The following is a 21,201-nucleotide window of genomic DNA, read 5'->3' as shown; positions in this document are numbered from 1 at the left end:
CTGATAGTACAACCTCCTGTTCAACCTCATGTTCAAACAGATGTCCGACCAACAGCTTTTGAACCTCTGCTAGTCTCCTTGTAACAGCCTTTAGTGCTTCACTCTAGAATCCCTAAAAGCAATACCTACTGTTAACATAACCCTGCAATGGTTCTTCACGTTTGCAGACCTTACCAAGAAGAACCTTGGTACCAGCATCATACCTTTTGTCACTTTTTATCAACACCACATGTCTTCACCAATGATGAATCCTCACTTAACCTTCATGTAAGTGACTCTCCTGAGAAACTTAATGATGCTGCTAAACCCACTAGTCTCTACTAGTCTTGTCTATCATATCTTGCATCTTTAACCACCAGAGATCTACTTGAATCTTCCCCTTATACTCACATGCTTCCTTATTAAATGTCAACAAAACACTTAAACTTCTTGCAAGTACCTTCAAAAGATTTATCCACCAGATCATCTTTGTAGATGCAAACAAACGAACCAGAAATTTTTTGGTTTTGATTATCTTCTCAATGCAAAACCTAACCCCAATCACCATGCGCCAACCTTGTAGATTCTAGCCCTTTCTTGCAAACTCTTGCACAGTCCTGCAACGTCCACAAAAGTCTTCTAGAGATTTTAAGTCACCTTGTAGAGCAAACTCCACCTTGACAAAGAAAAATCTCACTGACTGCAACTTCGACTCTTGGTACTCTTCTACATTCTCATTCACTGTAAACCTACCTAGATTGTAGTCCTTGTAAATCTCTGAACACCTGATCCATTCCTGAGACTTAGCCATTCACCTGATACTTCTCAATTCTGACCACTTCAACATGAACTGTCTGGTCCATCTTCATACTCATCTGAATCTTCAACACAACTTGCTGACCTAACAACCCTCTTACACAGATTCACATCTAAAAGCGTCCCTTAGTAAATCTGTGACTCATGTAGTTGTACCTTCAACCAATTTTTGAACACCACCACAAAGACCTTCACCAACCGAAAACTGATTTTTCAATAGTTGAAGACGTCTACATCCTTGTGTTCTCCCAGTTTCTAGATTCCTTAAACTGAAACAGCTTTGAGTATTCAGAAGCTTCAAAACAGAATATCACATGTACCTTGTGACCGCAGCGGAAACTGAACTTCTGTTTTGATAAGTTTGAGCCTTTTGGATGATGCTTTGATTCCCTCTTCACAGCCATGGGTAAATTACCTTCACACATCCATCCATGAACCTGAATCAAACACTGTAGATAACTCCACCTTAAACCAACCCCATAATTGATTTAACATTTGAGTATTCTACTTTGGATCCTCCTTGTATGTTTACAACGCCATGCCTGAGTCTGTGAAATCCTGAGCCTGAGCTCTGATACCACTTGTTGAGAATCGCAGACCCCAATTCACCTTTGTAGTGAATCGCCTACTGCGACTCTGCCCCTACTCCTCGTCTACTTCACAGATCAATATGCATAACATAAACATAACATAGAGTTTAACGAGTTCCCCTCATGCAGAGGGTACATCTCGTGTGGGAATCTTCTCCCACAAACATCCACTATCAATCAACCAAGGTTTACACTAGTGTTTCATATACAAGCTTAGAGAGCAACTACAAGGAAACCGGAAGAAGAAAACATAGAGTATCTAGCTTTTCTTCTTCCCCTCTCTTTGTCTCTGGTTCAGCTCTCCCCTCCATGTATAACCCTGAAATACCTTCAAAACCCCAAAGAAGCAGCTCCACCTTCGTCTCTCATCAGAGTGTCCTGAAGACACTTTAAACCTAGACAAGGTTATCTCCGGCTATCAGCCCTTCGACCCCAGCCAAAATTCTGCTCCTTTATCATGGTTCTGCACACAGCTTCAAGCTCCATGTACGACGCCCTGCGCATGCTCTCTGCACTACGTCCAGCGTCTCTGCATCTGCCCTGCACTGTGCCCTACAACTGCCACCAAGGTACCACCAGCTTCTTCTGCGTCTTTGTGATTACTTCTTGTCTTGTTTCTTCAACCCTAGGTTCCCTTATATAGTGAAACCCTAGAGCTTATGTCGGTTTACCCTTGCAGACTACACAACCCGGATCCTGTATGGACTTCACACCATAATGGGCCCAGTTCATGGTTCAGACCAAATAAGCCCATATGAAGCACACATTCACAACAACTTTGCATACGTTTCGGTTTATATTACAGGAAATACAGAGGAAGTTTATTCAAAACTTAGTAAAAAGTCTATAACTGGAGTCTGGAGAATGGTGCAATCACTTGACTCGAACTGGAACGAGCTTGAGAGGTACTTTCTTGACGATTGTAAGGGTACCAGCTTCTTCTTTTCGATGTCTTTATGTGTTATACCATCAGGTGCTCTCCAATCGAAGAAGTAAAGTAAGTTCAAGAGTCCCAATTCCACAGTAGCTACCCCCATTGCTATACCGGGACATATCCTTCGACCAGACCCAAACGATATGAACTCGAAATGTCTTCCTTTATAATCCATAGGGCTATCCATAAACCTCTCAGGGTTAAACTCTTCCGGGTTTGTCCAGTATTTTGGATCTCTTCCTATCGCCCAAGCGTTCACCAAGATCTGTCTATTTGGAGGAATATCATATCCTTGGACCTTGATGTGAGCCATTGTTTCCCTTGGGAGCAGAAGAGGAGCTGCTGGGTGTAATCTGAATGTTTCCTTGATCACCATGTTCAAGAAAGGAACTTTGTCGAGATCTTCTTCGGTGATTCTCTCCTTATTGTTTCCCAGACGGTCTCGGATCTCGCCTTGAACTTTCTTCATGACTTGCGGGGTTTTAACGAGTTCCGTCATTGCCCATATCATGGTAATAGCTCCTGTGTCTACCCCTCCTAGAAACAAATTCTAGCAAACAGGCAATACTAATTTTAAATATGCAGATTCAGTTTCAATGCAAATGAATTAAAACAAGTCTTGTTGTTTTATTTTACGTACCGTTAGTAATGCCTTGATGTGATCTAACGTGAGCGTCAAGGAATCATCCTCGCCTTGTTTATGCATCACATCCAACATAACATCGACAATATCTCTGTGATCTTTTGAAAATTTTCCAGGATCAGGATGTAAATGATCATCGATCACACCTTGAAACAGAGTATCGAGCTTGACGAAAACATCTTTGAGCCTCTTGTGTTGCCCTGAAATACAGTCAACGAGCCATCCAAGTCCGGCAATAGGAAAGAAATCAGAGCAAGTGAAACTTCCCTGAGCTCTCTCGGCTTCAAACACAAGCTCTTCGACCTTGTCTTTATCGATGAACTCACACTCGTGGAACCTTTTTCCATAAGCTACTCTAAACAGGATACTCGCGGTTAACCAGAAAAGGGTTTTGCTCAAATCGACCGGAGATCGATCCACCGCTGATTCCGACAGTTTCTTGACTAGAAAGTTACATTCTTCCTCTCTGATATACCCGGAAGACTGAACCTTTCTCAAACTGAAAAGCTCACGCACCAAGAACTTGCGCCGCTCCTTCCACTCGTCACCGTATGGTGTAAAAGCCACATCTTTAAAACCCCGAGAGGTTAGCCTCGATCCAACAAGCTTAGGTCTGCTGCAACAGTCTAGGTCATGAGTTCGTAACACCTCTTCAGCTGCTTCTCTCGATGAGATCACAATTACAGGGACAAACCCTAAGTGAAGAAGCATAACATGTCCTGTTCTTTCGGATAGACGTTGAAATAATATGTGAGGCAATTCTCCAATTTGGTGTAAGTTTCCGATAACTGGTAACGTTGGAGGGCTAGGAGGAAGGTTTCATTTAGAGCGTTTGATCTTGTTGCTGATAAAGATCAACGAAGCGAAGGTGATGATAAAAAGACAGAGCAAAGAGATTACCATCTTTTTTTTTTTGTTTCTTTTGTTATACAGCAAAATGAAATTGATATGCTCTATGTATATTAATAGTAGTCACACCGCTTACATTTTAATTAGATTTTTGTTGTTTTCTATCATATCTTAATATAGTACAAAGTAGGAATCCTATGAAGCTAAAGTAAATGTAACATATAATACATAATTATAATCTGTACCCCAATCTATATTATGATAAATAAAAAAGTTGAACATGATTAATAATAAAAACTATACAAATAATTATTCATATTGAGAGATTAAAGTCATGCATTTTAGTATGAAATTTTAATAGTCACATGTTACAAAATTGTGTTGTTAAAATTTTTTTTTATATATTTAAATTATCTTATTATATAAATCTTGGTTCTAAAAGTTAATAACTCACCAGATCGTGACATGTGTCAAGTTTAAAAATTACGAACTCATCAGATCGTGACAAGTGTCAATTTTACATAAATTTCTAATTTTAACAGAAAAAATATTTTTAAAAAATCATGAAATAAAAAAATTACTAATCATAAAATCTTATTATAAAATGTTGGGTTATCAAAATTAGGTTTTAACAAGATCATGACATGTGTCAAGTATACTGATTAGATGTTGACATGTGTCAAAAATTATTATTTTTCAAAACAGCTAATTAAGATAATAACATTAAATCTACATAAAATTTACATGTTTATGTCTAAAAAAGAAATTTTCTAAATAAAAAAAAAGAAAATTAACAAACTAATATATCTTTTGTTGTACGCTAACTATATTATACGCGTTTTTTTAATTAGATTTTGACATGTATAAACAAAAAAAAAATTCATTAAACATGTATATTATTATTAATCAATAAATAGGGAATACCAAATCTAAAAAGAATAACATAAAAATGTCAAAAGAATTTTTATTTTTGAAATGTAATGGGACAGCTAATTAAGAAAATAACATTATATCTACCTACATTTACATGTTTAGAAAGCTTTGATCTTTGATTTTTCCTGATATAATTTTGCTTATCTATTATGGGTCTTTTATTCGTGCAGGTTCTTCAATGGAAGCTATCATATGCAATGAAATGGAATCAAAGTATATAGAGCCCGCTAAATTAATCGAGGATGGAGATAGTGATGGATGTTCCAAAAGTGATTCTACTGTTAGTAGCATTATAAGTTTCGAAGATTAATTGATGGTTGATGTTTCTGGTCAAAATCTAGAGTTTTCTCATCTGGATAATGTCAATGATTCCGGTACTGAAACAAAAGCTACTTGATCGAGTAATTGAGAAACGATTTTGAAATTTGGGAAGTTAGAACTCTGTAAACCGTTTTAAAATTGGTTCTAAACCGGATTTATGGGATTTTTATCGGATTTGGTTCGTAAACCGTTTAAACCCAGGTATATAGAGAAATATATGAGAACTTTTGACTGGGTAGAAATAAGTCGAGAACTTACGATTCGAGAATATTTGAGATGAGGTCATAGTTCTAAGTAATTTTGGTTCAATGCGATACTTCTGAGGAGTAAACAGGTCATCGATCCTTTAACGTGATTATGACATATATCATGTTTTTGATTGTTTATAAAGTTTTTATTTTGAATTGTTTATAATTTTTAAATTTTTAATTTTATTAAGTTATATTAACTTTCTTTCAATTTCTCAATAAAAAACTTTTATTGGATTGGTCATAAAATCATTGTACTCAAGTAGATATTTTTCACCAGTTGTTCATCCAAAATATCTTTGGAGTAAAAAAAAATTACGGTTAATTTTTTTTTAGTAATTATAAGAACTATAATTATGCCAAAATGAAAGTAAAACAATATAAAATTTGTTTAATTTGTTTAAAAGACATTTTAGGTGGTGATAAAGAGTATATTTTAACAATAAAATAATTTTGGGTGTAAGAGCATATTTTTAATGGTAAAACATACAGTAAAATTGTATATAGTTATTAATTATATGTTGTTTTGATGAATTCTTTGCATGTAAAATATTTTGTAATAAGTTGTGAAATGTTCTTGAAATTTGACAACAATAATATTTGCAGTGATGAGTATTTGGCAAAAGTTTTGATGGGGTATAAATTAGCTTTAGATTATTGTAATAATTGTTATAAATATATTTAAAACATAAAAATATAAATAAGTGTATGAAGGTAAATACAAATATGATTTTTTTTTTCAAACTAAAATTATTAAAATACTTACTTCAAGAAATATTTTTTGGTTTCTATTTTTAAAAAATTGTTTAAGGTTTAAGATTTATTTTATTCAGCAATTTTAAAACCCGCACATCGTGCGGGCCCTTATCTAGTATTATATAAGATGTGTTATAATACTAACAATATATTTTCATCAAATAACTATGAATAATGTATGAAAGTATATATGTAGATTATGGATAAGGTTTATGTGCACTTATTAAAAGACAATCAGTTGACACTTGTTAAACAAGTGCACACAAACCTATGTGCGGACTGCTGAGTTTTGGTGAAGTTCTTTTATAACAATTTTAATAATCTTATTCAATGAGTCATATTTTATTATAATATTGTTATTTAGTTTAAAACTCGGTATTACAGAAAAATAAAAAATTCGACTGAAACTCAACATTTGGCACATAGGTTTGTGTGCATTTGTTGAAAGACAATAAGTCAACACTTGTTGAACAAGTGCACACAAACCTATGTGCCGAATACCAAATTTCGGTCAAGTTCTTTTATAACTATTTTAATAATCTTATTCTATGAGTTATAATTTATTAAAAGTATTGTTGTGTTATCTTTTTATCATATACATTTTCTTACCACTAATGTATTTTTAACCTTATTTATTTTTATTTCTCTTAAATAATCGTTCAATTGATTGAAATTTCAGTCACCAACAATTTGCAAGTATTGAGTTGTGTTTTTACTAAACATATATTATTTAAGATTGAAAAAGGTATTAGAATCATCGATTTAACAAAGTCTAATGGAATTTTTTATTAAAAAAAACATTTGTTATTACTTTTTAGAAATATTTTTTAAACCTTCTCATCTCTTCACTATAACCCTTCCCATCTCTTCACTATAATTTGCAAGTATGTAGTTATTTTCGCGTATGATTGTTTAGCATCATAAAATATGCTTAAGAATGTTTTTAGTATCATAAAAATGCTTAAGAAGGTATTGTTTTAAATCATAAGTTTTCTATTTTACATATATATTTTAAAAATCTCTATAAATAATGACGATAAAATTCATTTAAATATTTTGGTATAATGTACATAATATTCAAACATTTGCATTCATTGTCACAATAATATCATATATAAACGCAATCAAATATAAAAATTCAAAATTTGTTTTTTTGAAAATCATGGAAGCTCATAATCTTTGGAACTAAACTCCACTTACTTTTTTTTTTGTGCAAACTTTTAATTCATTAACTATCTTATTGAGCAAGGCCTGAAAGGACCAGATCCATTTTTTTTTAATAAATAATAAATAATAAATAAATAAACTACAACTAGTGGTCCCATATCCACTAGCCACCTAGCCACCAGCACAACCAACAGCGGAAATAATAGATACCAATAACCAAATAATAATCCAATAAATAAATCATAACCATTCCAATAACCAACATTACACCAAATCATAAACTAATGATCCAAACAACATAAACCAGAGAACCAGTAATCCTAAACAACATTCTAGGACTCACCTCTAGCAACCTAGCAGAAGCCAGACAACCAAGCGAACAACTAAAACATCCTCCTCTTCATTGCCTTGATTCCACGATCACACTTTGCCTTTACCTGCATCATAAACACAAATTGCAATGCAAGAGTATTTTATAAACACTCATTAAGGCAATTCTCCCCTCTACTGGGCTATACACACAAGCAATAGAGATACTCTAACCATCAAACAACAATCAACAAACAAACCAGGCTCTGCATCAACCGACGCAGGGTATGCATCGATCGACACCCTCAGGGACCAGCATCGACCGACAAAGGGTATGCATCGATCGACACATGCTCGACATCACGCGGAAACCCTAATCGCATCGACCGATGCCTCCACATGGCATCGACCGATGCCTCCACATGGCATCGACCGATGCTCCTAGGTCAAACCGCGCCGTCCTCGCACTAGCATCGACCGACGCACATAGTGCATCGATCGATGCCCATGCCCTGCAACTACAAGAATCGATCCCAAGCCACAAGAAAGCTTCCCAATGCCTCAAACGACATACTAACAAGCCTAACAACACAAAAACAAGCAGATCAGAGTAATCTCCATCTTAGATAAGCCATGGTCATGCACTTACCTTAGCCAAGAAGAATCTGAAACTCAAACAAGCAAAACAACGCTCCTAGGAAGCTCCTACAACGATCCCCGCTACAAATCTCCACAGGAACAACCTCAAATCTCCAGAAATCACCAAGAGCACTTAGGGAACTTTTCTCTCTTTTGTTTTCTCTCAAAAACGGCCAAATTCGTCTAATGAGACAACAAGAACGACTTAAGGGTTTTTTTCCCTTTTCCCCAAAACGCAGCGTTTAACTTAAGTCAAAACGCAGGAAATTGAGTCAGCATCGATCGATGCACATCCCAAACCAGGATTCCGGTTTGCGGATGTTACAAGGCCCATTACAACGGATTGCAATGCCTCCTTTGCCAAGGAGTCGGCTTCAACATTGTTTGTGCGAGATGTAAGTTTGAAAGATACAGAAGTAAAAGATCTAGAAAAACTCAGGATATCGAAAAGAATCCCGTGGAGCTCCTTTGGTCGGATCTCCGAATTGATTGCTTTGACCAGAATCATCGAGTCTGAAGCAAGAGAAAGATGGGTTATACCCAAGTTTGTGGCCGCCAGGAGGGCTTTTCGAATCGTCATAGCTTCTACGATAAGTGGTGAGTGCACGTTTGGTATCGAATCGGAACCTCGAGCAACAATTTCTCCGCAATTATTTGTGAAGATCCAACTGATTCCAGCGTTATTGGTAGTGTGCCAAGCTGCAATCCGTATTGCATTTGATACCATTTTCCCATAGGGGTGTCTGATCTGGTGCTCCTTGGGGCTTCGGTGTTGGTTGTGTTATCTTCTGGTTTTGGATCCACTCTTTTGCCTTGATAATTGATTGAGTAATGAGATTTATAGGTTGACAGTTCTTGTTTTCGAAGATCTTTTGATTCTTGTTGTACCACATAGCCCAAAAGATCGAAGGGGTGAAGTTAATCTCTCCAATACCTACAGGGGGTAAGCACTTGAGTAGTTTGGTGGCATCAAAACCCGCTTGGAAGTTGGAGAACAGATCAATAGCCAGGGAACCCTCGCAGGGTATAGCTTCCTTGATCTGTCTGGCGAAGCGACAGGTGAAGAATAGGTGTAGAATCGTCTCGTCCTCTCTGCAGTGGAAGCATTTAGCATCCGTAGAGATGTTCTGGTGTTTCAGGTTCTCTCCTACTGGTAAGACATCTTGGAGTGCTTTCCATAGGAGGATTTTAATCTTGGGATTGCATTTGGTTCTCCAAAGCTTGGCATTCCAGTCATAGTTAACGGAGCTATGGATTGCATCATTGGAGGTTGTCTCGTTGTTTAGTGCTTCATAGTAACCGGATTTGAGAGTGTAGACGCCGTTCCTCGTCGGTAACCAAGCCCATTTATCCTCTCCGCCAAGTTTGCTCGTTTTCAAAGTGACAAATTTTTGCTCATATCCCGGGATAGTTGTTGCAATCTTTTTCAGGTCCCAATCTTGAGATTCTCGTTGAAGCAGAGCAGCAACTTTTTGGTACTGGGAGAGTTCATAGCTGGGCCTATTGGGGCTTATGGCTTGTCTAGGGATAGCCACGGGTCTTTTCAGAGGAGAGTTGTTTGTCCATTACCAATGAGTCTTCCAATATGGGGTTTTAGGAGGTCTCTGCCTACACATATACTTCTCCAGCCATGAGATGCGTTATTCAGGACGACACAATCCAGGAAAGTGGAGTTTTGACAGTATTTTCCAAGGAGTACTCGAGCAAGTAGACAAGAGGGTTTTGTCAGGATTCTCCATCCAATCTTTGCTAGGAGCGCGTCATTAAAACTCTGTATATCTATGAAGCCTAAACCACCCTTACTCAGTGCTTTTGTCATTTTCTTCCAAGAGATCCATGATATTTTCTTTTTATCTCCAGGGCCATCCCACCAGAATCTGGTAAGAGCTGCTTGGATCCTTTTGCACAGAGAGACAGGGAGTTTGAAGCATGTCATAGAATAAGATGACATAGAGGTCAGAACCGACTTGAGGAGAGTTAGTTTACCCTCAGTGGAGAGAACCTTGGTTGACCAGCGCAACACTCTTTGTTTGATTCTGTCTATAATTGACGTAAATATATTCTTCTTTTTGCGCCCAAAGAGTTCCCGCAAACCCATGTATTTTCCTTGTCCTCCTTCATGATGTATATTGAGTTCTCTTTTAACTCGGTCTTTGACATCAGGTTTTGTCTTTTTTGAGAAGGTAATAGCAGATTTCTCGAAGTTTATCTTCTGTCCTGACGCTTGTTCATATTTTTGTAGGATGGATAGGAGAGTTTTGCAACTTTGATTGTCTGATCGGCAAAAGAACATGGTATCATCCACAAAAAGGAGATGGTTAACTCGGGGCAGTTTTGTGCCACTCTGATACCCTCTAACGACCCATCAGCCTAAGCTTTGGAGCATAAGGCAGATAGTACTTCACTGCATAAGATGAAGATATATGGTGAGAGAGGGTCACCTTGCCGGATTCCACGGTCAGGTTTGACTAATCCTTTCGCATTTTCATTGATGAGGTAAGAATATGATACAGTAACAATGCATTGCATGATCCATTGGATCCATCGTTGATGAAACCCCAACTTTATCATTACTTGCTCAATGAAGTCCCATTCAAATCTGTCATAAGCTTTGCCCATGCCAGTCTTAATGGCCATGTAACAGCGTGTTTGTGCTTCTAATGTTCGCAGGTAATGAAGCGCTTCATGGGTTATGAGCACATTGTCACTGATAGCTCTTTGAGGCACGAAAGCTGATTAGTTCTCAGATATCACCATTGGAGGAGCGGTTGGAGTCTTTTTGACAGTAGTTTCGCAATGCTTTTGTAGTATACAGAGCATAGGGCAATTGGTCTGTAGTCCGCTGTCTTCTTTGGGCTCGTGATCTTGGGAATCAGTCTAACATGTGTGTGGTTGATCTTTTCAGGTAGGATCCCAGTGGAGAATAAGTTCTTTATCTCATACACTATCATATCGCCCACTGTATGCCAGTTTGACTGGAAAAAGCTAGCAGAAACACCATCTGGTCCTGGAGCCTTGTCTGCGTGAATTGCAAAGCATGCCTCTTTTATTTCCTTGGGGGATGGTTCGAGAATCAGTCTATTATTCATATCAGTAGTAATGGTGGGGGAGATGACCTCACTAACACACTGTAATCTGGTTCCAGCTTCTGATTGGAATAGGTTGGAGTAATAATCTGAGATGCATTTTAGTATCCCTTCTTCTTCATAGACAGGGTTTCCTTCCTTTTCTTCCAGTTTAGATATATTGTTAATTGCCTTCCTCCCTTTTGTTGCAGCATGGAAGTAGCCGGTGTTTTTGTCTCCAAGGGCAAGCCAAAGCTGCCTACTACGCTGTCTCCAAAATCCTCTTCTGCCTGGTAAGCAATCATGAGTTCCTTATTTAGCTGTGGTATTAATTCTGGAGCCCCAAAATCACTGCACTTTGCTTCCTCCAAATTTGCTCTGAGGTCATCAATCTTATTTTGGCTATTAGCTTGCTGATCTTTATTCCATTGGATGATCACACGTCGACATTTGCTAATTCTTTCATCCACAGTGTCCTCGGAGTTGAGGTTCCAAGCAATGTTTACCAACTTTTTAACTTCTTCATTTTCTCGCAGTCTGCGGTCAAATCTGAACAGACCTTTTCTTCTTTTCTTTTCAGGATCAAAGGATACTACAATCGGTCTGTGGTCAGATCCCTCAAAGCGAAGGTACTCACTTCTACCAGAGGGGTAAGCTTATGCCCATGCACTGTTTGCCATCGCTCTATCGAGTCTACATTTAACAAGATGATCATGTCGTCTTCCCCTCCAAGATAAAAAGTTTCCCGAATAGTTTAGATCATATAGATCACAGACTGACATGAGTGTTCTCAAGTCAACAAAAGAACCCTCGGGTCTAGTTGGTCCTCCTCTTTTCTCTGAGTTATTGATGATATCATTGAAGTCTCCAGCCATAATCCAGGGATCACTTCTGTTTTCTCCAAAGGTTTGAATTTGATTTCATACCTGGATTCGGTTCATTCTGTTTGGCTTGCCATATATGAAAGTCACATAGAAAGATCTCCCTTTCGTTTTAACTCGTGTATCAATATAGCTTTTGCAGGACGATAAAACCACCACCTCAGTAGAGTCTTTCCAGAATATAGCGAGACCTCCTAAACCTGGTGTATTTGGTGGGATGAGTAGCTTTGACGGGTAGTCCATCCATTGCAGCTTTTGGAGGAAAAGATTGGAGTTGTTCTTAGTCTCCATGAGGAACAAGAAGTCTGGAGATATCCTTTTACAGATATCTTTTATCTTGTGGACTGTTATGGGGTTCCCCAGCCCACAACAGTTCCAGGATACAATTCTTAAGGAAGAAGATTTTGTGGATTCTAAAAATCCACCAGTTTTTCCTTAGCTGCAGGAATGAGTTTAACCTTCGGATCACTCGGTCCTGGCGCAATGTTCCTTGAGGTACTTTGCAAATCTCTGGTCCCCGATGGTCCTGCCTGTTGCCTTAGGGGCAGAGGTTCCTCCCTGTTGTATTGGTTCGTTCCATTCCTGGTCTTCTTCTGGGAGAGCCAGTTGCTAGGCATATATTTCTTTTTTGTGACTTCACTCGAGATATTCTGAGAGGACTTTTGTTTATGGTTTTCTTTTGCGCAGGTCTGCCTTTTTTCTTTTTCCCCGATGCACTTGGTGGGAAGTTTTGAGTTAAGGTCTCCAGCTGAGGATCCTGTGTAATATTTTGATCTTCCTCCGTGTGATTCTCCATTCTTTGAGCCTGAGGTATTACGTTTTCAGTCGCAGCAGCTATGATTTTGGCCGCCGTTTCAGCCATTAGGTCATTAGCTTCGCCTTGAATTACTCTCCTTTTCCTAGATGCACTCTCTGTGGGATCCACACAGGAGACGTATTGGACCGTCACTTCTCGAAGTTCGCCCATAGTCTCCTCAAGCGTGGGGCAGTTACTAGTCCCATTGGTTGGTCCGGGAGGGGAGAAAGGACTTCCAAGTTTCTCTCCAAAGGGGGGTGCCTTGGTCTAGAAGTTTCAGAAATATCTGTTGAGGTAAGGTTAATGCCATTTGCCTTTTCTCTCCATTGAAGTATTATCTTTTTGGTTCCAACCTCGGTAGTAGGAGTCACCCCTCTGATTTCTGTAGGAGTCATTTCTAGGTTGCAAAGTGGGGTCTTTCCAGAGTTCTTCTTGGGTTTGGAGTGGCATCTCTAGTGCTTCTGGAAACCGAGGATCTCTTGTAATCAAGTTCTCTACCGTGGTACGACCTTCTAGAAGGAGAGGTAACACCAAAAGAAAGCCGGTTTCTTTTAATAATAAAAAATATATAAATAATTAACCATATTGAGAGATTAAAGTCATGCATTTTAGTATGAAATTTTAATAGTCACATGTTACAAAATTGTGTTGTTAAATTTTTTTTTTATTTAAATTATATTATATAAGATGTGTTATAATACTAACAAAATATTTTCATCAAATAACTATGAATAATGTATGAAAGTATATATGTTGATTATGGGTAAGGTACATGCATATATATATATATATATTCACAATTTTTGTAACTATCTAGATAATGCATATGTTGTAAAAAAAGGGAAATTGAACTAAAAATTAATAATTGAGTGAAAACAAAAGTCTCTCCCAATCCACAAAATAAAAAGAAAAAAATAAGTAAAAGGAAATAAAAAATAAATATGTAGAGAGAAAGACTCAAACCTACAACATATGTATTAATTAAACACATACACAACCAACTGACCAAAGCAAATTTCTAGTACATATACTTCTACAATTGCTTTTATCAGTGGTGGCCTAAAATAGATGGTTTGGCTGTCTTATGAGCAGACCGGTGGTCCTGCGTACACTTTAAAAATAAAAAACAGAAAGATTTGTGTTCATCATTGATAGTTTGCATGGTTGTATAGTGTATTTATTAATTTTTGCTTTGGAATAGAATAAAAAAAATAAAACTACGCTATGTGGTCATGTGGTCCATATGATATCTAATCAACTACTTAATAAACAAACTCTTTTTTTTTTGTCGTCAGAAAAAAAAAAAACTCTTTAAATTTTCTCTGTTGATAAAATTTCATTTAGACCATAATCTGGCTACAAAGATACAATAATCTAAATGAATGTATTATTCTTTGATGAGCTGATAAGGATATCTGGTTTGACTGAGGCTCCTTTATTACTATTGGAGAGCAGAGTTATAGATTACATATTAAGTACGTACGTACATATATCACAAATTTTGGAAACCAAAAGACCAAAAAAAATTTTAAACGTGTGAAAGCTCCAAATATGACACAAACTAATAAAATAAAATAAAAAGATATCTAAAATTTGGTATCAGACGAAAATAAAGAACTCAACTTAAACTCGACAGTCTACACATAGATTTATATGCACTTATTAAAAGACAATCAGTTAACACCTGTTAAACAAGTGCACACAAACCTATGTGCCGACTGCCGAGTTTTGGTCAAGTTCTTTTATAACAATTTTAACAATCTTATTCAATGAGTCATATTTTATTATAATATTGTTATTTAGTTTAAAACTTGATATCACACAAAAATAAAAAAGTCGACTGAAACTCGGCATTCGGCACAAAGGTTTGTGTGCAATTGTTGAAAGACAATAAGTCGACACTTGTTGAACAAGTGCATACAAACCTATGTGCCGACTGCCAAGTTTCGGTCAAGTTCTTTTATAACTATTTTAATAATCTTATTCTATGAGTTATAATTTATTAAAAATATTGTTATGTTATTTTTTTACCATATACATTTTTTTACCACTAATGTATTTCTAACCTTATTTATTTTTATTTCTCTTAAATAATCGTTCAATTGATTGAAATTTCAGTCACCAACAATTTGCAAGTATTGAATTGTGTTTTTACTAGACATATATTAATTAAGATTGAAAAAGGTATTAGAATCATGGATTTAACAAAGTCTAATGGAATTTTTTATTAAAAAAACATTTGATATTACTTTCTAGAATTGTTTTTTAAACCTTCCCATCTCTTCACTATAACCCTTCCCATCTCTTCACTAGAATTTGCAAGTATGTAGTTATTTTCGCGTCTGATTATTTAAGATCATAAAATATGCTTAAGAATGTTTTTAGCATCATAAATATTCTTAAGAAGATCTTGTTTTAAATCATAAGTTTTCTATTTTAAATATATATTTTAAAATCTCTATAAATAATGACGATAAAATTCATTTAAATATTTTGGTATAATTTACACTAGGAGAGTTACCCGCACGCCTATGCGGGCAGGAATTTAATAGAAAATTCCTAAAATACTAAAATAGTTTTATTTTTTATTTTTTAATGTTTAAATTTTCTCAATTCCATTTTTAAAAATGGAAACAAATAAAATATCTCAATAAGATGTTTACTATAATATTTTACATATATATTATCTTTATTAAGATTTAAAGGCCCATTTTTCATATTTTCAAGTATTTAATGAGCCCAAAACATTCGTTATGATTAATTTTAATTAGAATAATATAGGAAAGGAGATCATTCTGATCTTTGAAATCAACGAACTAATGTACTTTGTTTATTGTTTGATCTATAAATATATGAACTAATGGTATTTGGTTGATTCTTTGATCTAAAAATATATGAGCTAATGTTCTAATTGACTTCCTTCATTTAGATCATTAAGATAATATAGAAAGCTAGTAATTGGTCATACAAACATTCAACATATTAACAAGGTTTAGACCATTAGGATAATATAGAAAACAACCCATATAAGGGTTTCTAGTACTTGTTCATACAAACATTCAGCATATTATCAAGTTTGCATATACAAAAAATTTGAAAACTAATATGCTTTCATCTTACGTCCCTGTAGTTTCTCCTACATGCTCCATTACATGATTTATGTAATAACGTCCAGCAAATTCCAGGCTGAAGATATAGAAAACACATTCATAAGTTAAGCCCTAGCATGATACACTACTTGATATTAATGAACATTCAAAACTTACATGGCCTTGTGATGCTCAAGTCCTTCAAACTCCGGTTTTATAAATATCTTGGAGGAGGCCAATGTGTTTACAATACACGGTTTACCTAACGATGTTTTAAGTGGTATAAAAGTTTGGTAAATGATTATACCACATAGTTTTTAGCATTTGTTCAATCAAGCGAGTGTTATTAATAGTACATACCTTCATACTCTCCAACCTTCCAGAAACGCAGAACACAAAACACTGGTTCGGTTTGATATGTGAGATGGCATCCAGATGTCTCCCATAAAGACATAAAACGGGTAGCACAGACGCTTACTGCACGGCACTTGATCGTTTCATTCTTTCAAATGTAGATAGTCGAAACATTTTATGAAATAGTCAAACTCTAAATTTTACTAACATGATAGGTGAAAGAAATGTATTTTACCTGACATTTAATAGCGTGAAAACAACTTCATTATAATGATCTCTGTTGTCCTTCACAGCTACTACACATCCACAAACATCTATTGTGACAAAAAGTCAAATTTTCCCCAATGAGATGAATGAACATTTCCAAAATCTATCATATACATACAACTATTTTGGTAAAAAGTTCTTTTTGTACTCTTCTATGGGAGGGACCAATACACAAAGTTCCAAATATCCTAAAAAGTCTATAGATTCCTTAACACAAAGATTTCATAACTATATTAACAGAGTTTAAACATCTATTTTGAGAAAAAATCAGAATTTGTCTTTACATTGAAATAAATGAATGTTTCCAAAACTATTTAACACTCACATATAACTATTTTAGTATTAAAGTTGAATTTGTATCTTTCTATGGAAGGGACCATTACAGAAAGTTCCAAATTTCCTAAAAAGACTCTAGATTTCTCAACACAAAGACATCAAAAACCTAAATTCACGGAGTTCAACTTAATAAATTTAAAATTAATTTATGGAAAACGTACCCAAGGAGATGGGATGGTGGATTCTTCCTCGGAAAATATCATCCAAATCTGCGAATCGGAAATAATTTTTGGAATTTACCGATTCCTTTAGGGTCATGGTTGTTTCATCCATAGACTTGATTTGATAAGGATGATGGGTATTCCTCTCCTTGAGGGTTGGATTGATGATTTTGAAATTCCTAATAGCATACCATTCATCCTCGTAGATGTACTTCCGGAGCTTGAGTAGTGTAGTCGGTATAAAGGCAACTTCAATTGTGTCACCCTTCCAAAATTGTTTAACATTGTGTTAGAAAACTATGATTTAAGTACTTTTGTAAATCAAACATAAGTAGAATTCTTGTTTTATTAACTACTCTAACCTTTTCGTCCACAAGAAGAAGAACCCGTTTTGTGAAGAATTCGTTGACATACCACGAATTTAAGACCTTGGCCAAGATACACCATCTCGTCCTGCCGGGATGAAGATTAGATATAGAGTCTTACTTCATGATCTCCAGAAATTAGGGTTTTCCTGTTTATCCTCTGTTAACGAAAACGAAAAGGGGATTGGAGATTTGTAAGAATACAAACAGTCACGATTAAATGTTGCGTCTTATACGTGTTAGCGTGTCTTACCTTTTATCTAGATTGTTAAGTGTTTTAATAATTATTATTGTATATATAATAAAAGATTTAATAATGGTATTACTAACAATTTTTTTTTTGAAAACAACATTATTGAGACTAATAAAATGTAATGATGTGCAAAAATTAGAATAAGAGAATATTAGAAGTTGGTTTTCTCTAAATTGAAAGTATAAATCATAATGACATAACAATCCTATTATTTGAGATATATTAGAGTTAAGCATTTTATAGGTAATATATAAACTTAAGATATATATAACAATTACATAATTTTAATTAACATTGTTGAAACTAATAAAATGTGATATTTTCATCTAGTACTTCTTTTATAATATAGAATAAGAGGATAATAAGGATATGATTTTTTTCAATGTGAAAGTCTACACCCTTCTGAAATAACATTCTTATCATTGGAGAGAAGTTAAATTAAAATATAGTAAAAACTGGGGCAAACAACGTTTTATAAATATAATTTATACCTATTTATTTTAAGAGATAAAACAAATTCCAAGTCTAACAATCCAAAACAATAATGCAATTTCAAAACATAATTAGACAGTCTCAAATATCTCTTTGTAAACAACATTAAGTGTTTTATTCTGACACTTCCCATCTTTATATGTAATTAACACCTTTAGCCATTTTCTGGTTGTGACTCTAGAGAAGGCAACATAAAGCTGTCTATGTGTGAAAACCGGTTTCGGTAGAAACAATCCGACATGTTCTAGTGTTTGACCTTGACTCTTATTTATAGTAATTGCAAGCGCCACGATAACAGGAAACTGTCGTCGCCTCATACGAAAGGGAAACTTTGCATCAGGTGGACTAACATACATCCTAGGAATAAGTACCCTATCACCAACTTTTTTTCCTGTCATGATTCTTGCTTCGATTACATGATTGGTCATCTGAGTAATAATTAGTCTCGTACCGTTACACAAACCTCCCTTTGAGTCTTTATTCCTTAACAACATGACAGGTGCTCCTATTTTCAACGTCAAAATATGGCTTGGCAATCCAGAAACCTGTATATTGTTTAAGCATTACTTTATTTATAACTATTGGTCTGATTAATATAACATATATATAGTTACAAACAAATTATATAAACCTATTAAATCTTATTATTTATTAGCAACATTGTATTTACATATAGTAATCATTATTAAAAAATTATTTCAATGTTTCATCGAAACAAAATATTGAGAAAATAATGAAAATGATAAAATCTCTTATAAAAATTCAATAACGGATTATAGTAACATCATGATCATAACTATTAAATAAAGTAGGTATTATTAAAAATTAAAATATTAATCATAGAATGATATTCGAAAGTTAATCCTTTGTGGTGTTAGATCTTTGAATCCATAACTTATTCTTCTCACACCATTTAGATCCAGAGGCAGCCTTATCATATGTGTTAATTGTCTCGTTGATAGACATCATATTGTATTCCATCCACATATCAATTTTTGATTTCTCATTCATTGATTTCAGTATACCATCTTCACCGTCAACAAAGGTACTTTGAACGTTAAGATGCGCCAATGAGTGTTCTTCAGAAGATCTTGATTCTTTCATGGTTTTTCTAGATTTTTTTTGTTCTGGTTCCAGAATGCTATCCTCACAAAAGAAAATCAATTGTTCTGGTTGAAGTTGCGTACGAAGCGCATATTCTTCAGGTTTTGAACTTTTCTTGGTAAATCGACGAACTCCGATTGAACGTTTCATTATAATTCTTCAAATATGCATTTAAAACATGTGAATATGAAATTACAATGATTCAAAATATTGTAAAAAGCTTTAATATTGCGTTACCTCTTACGTCAAGCAGCAAGAACTCTATAGATGGCTTTTTTTTATTCCGAGTTGACATAGTACAATAATAAGAATTATATATATATAACATGTAGAAGATAAGTTTTTAAATCCGAGAATATCGTATTTCCTCAAACTTCGTATTGAATTTTGTCAATATTTAATTTTAACATTAAGTTATTAATTTAAATATACTTATTTAGATAAAGAGAATGTTCATTTTCGTAAATTTTTGTAATGAATATTCAGGCTTCGTAATGAATATTCAGGCTATTAACTTTTCCATTTATTTTAACGTATTAACGTTCTTTTGAACCTTTTTTTTTGGTTAAAACAAAAATAAGTTTAACTTTAGGATCATTCTTGTCTTTAATTATAATAATAGTTACTTAATTATACTAAATATCACCTTTTCCAAATCTTTTGTATACCATGATTATTTTATTTATGTCAAATTATATATATAAATCTTTGTTTAAAGTGACTGAAATGGTTTGAAATTTTTAAAATTTCTCTAAAAACATAATCCCATTGAAAGTAAAAATAAATAAAAAGCAATAACAGAACGGAAAATGATCTGAAGTGATGGAAATTGTTCAGTCTTTAAATTCAGTTTTGATCTTTTTTCTTGTCTTCATGCTATGACCCCCGGCCGACACAACATCGTTTTCTGTATGATCTCTCTTAGACAAAGCCAAACTCGATTCAGCTGGGTGATTTGCAACTTACAATCATTCTTATCCGAAGTAATATTTGAAAGCTCATTCCTTCCATAAAGTTTCTACAATTAAATTTTATACATTAAGATTTAAAAACATTTAAATTATATAATATTAATAATGGTATTATGAGTTTTTTTTTCTTTAGTATCTTGGCGAATTGAACAACCATGTCATCCTTTTCCCAAAACGTTTCAACAACATAAGCAAATTTGTCGCTCTTTAAATTATCGATTGTAATCAAAATTTTAAACAATATAGTCTTCCCTACTAAGACCGAAAGAGATTCGGGAATAGCTGCAATATCCTCCTGACCATATGTAGACACATGTTTCAATATTTTTTTATATATCTTTAAAACTAAACAGAGGTCAAATGTTATATACTTACTTTTGAGTTTTCCAAAGCCAGTTCTTTGGCTTTTTTCCAATAAATAGTTGAGCAAGACCGTCAAAGAAGAGCAGTTTAATCTTTTGTGAACTTCCATAACCGACATGAAGTATGAGTTTATACCTTTCAAACAGTTTAACATAAATTAAAATGTATAAATAGTTCCAAATAACAAATCTTAAGAAAAATTTTAACAATTCAAGAGATACTTACTTGTAATCAACATCTGTAACATCAGCATCACAAACCCCACAACTATAAAGTAGTTCTTTTCCAGATTGAGATTCTAGTGGGTACGGCTGCACCTTCTTATTGCAAACTTTACAGGCAATATAATACCATTTAGGCAATACTTCAACAGAATATATTGTGGAGATTGTCACACATGTTCGCGTCTATAATGAATTAGCCAAACGTTTGTTAACTCAAACAATTTTTTTAAACAATTCAAATTAGATGATATCAATTAAATTTTTACAAACATTACCTCAAGTGCATAAACGATTTG

The 21,201-nt window shown here is 34.7% G+C and overlaps 2 protein-coding genes across 2 annotated transcripts; both read right to left on the bottom strand.

Annotated features, from left to right (window-relative positions):
* Nucleotides 1-2,151: 2,151 nt before the first annotated feature.
* LOC104719308 (cytochrome P450 71B17-like) lies at nt 2,152-3,896 on the bottom strand. Its single transcript, XM_019231051.2, has 2 exons — nt 2,960-3,896; nt 2,152-2,869 (listed from the first exon to the last, which is right to left on the bottom strand). Exons 1-2 carry the CDS (start codon nt 3,671-3,673, stop codon nt 2,207-2,209), a joined length of 1,377 nt encoding a protein of 458 aa, XP_019086596.1. The 5' UTR covers nt 3,674-3,896; the 3' UTR covers nt 2,152-2,206.
* A 4,968-nt stretch (nt 3,897-8,864) lies between these two features.
* Nucleotides 8,865-10,120, bottom strand: LOC147936303 (uncharacterized). Its single transcript, XM_087468679.1, has 2 exons — nt 9,884-10,120; nt 8,865-9,662 (listed from the first exon to the last, which is right to left on the bottom strand). The coding sequence occupies exons 1-2, from the start codon at nt 10,118-10,120 to the stop codon at nt 8,865-8,867; spliced, it is 1,035 nt and encodes a 344-aa protein (XP_087324805.1).
* Between the last annotated feature and the right edge of the window lie 11,081 nt (nt 10,121-21,201).

The sequence above is a fragment of the Camelina sativa genome, chromosome 10, assembly GCF_030686135.1.
Source record: "Camelina sativa cultivar CO46 ecotype springtype chromosome 10, ASM3068613v1".
Taxonomy (NCBI): Eukaryota; Viridiplantae; Streptophyta; class Magnoliopsida; order Brassicales; family Brassicaceae; genus Camelina; species Camelina sativa.
The sequence above is the reverse complement of the archived record's forward strand: the minus strand, read 5'-3'. Positions and strand labels throughout refer to the sequence as shown.

Bases quoted from the DNA above. Each gene is read 5' to 3' on its own strand.
- LOC104719308 (XM_019231051.2), bottom strand. From the start codon at position 3,673: ATGCTTCTTCACTTAGGGTTTGTCCCTGTAATTGTGATCTCATCGAGA. The intron at 2,870-2,959 runs GTACGTAAAATA...CCTGTTTGCTAG, and splicing joins ACATCAAGGCATTACTAACG to AATTTGTTTCTAGGAGGGGT.
- LOC147936303 (XM_087468679.1), bottom strand. From the start codon at position 10,120: ATGACATGCTTCAAACTCCCTGTCTCTCTGTGCAAAAGGATCCAAGCA. The intron at 9,663-9,883 runs GTACTCCTTGGA...GAACTCTCCCAG, and splicing joins CCTCTTGTCTACTTGCTCGA to TACCAAAAAGTTGCTGCTCT.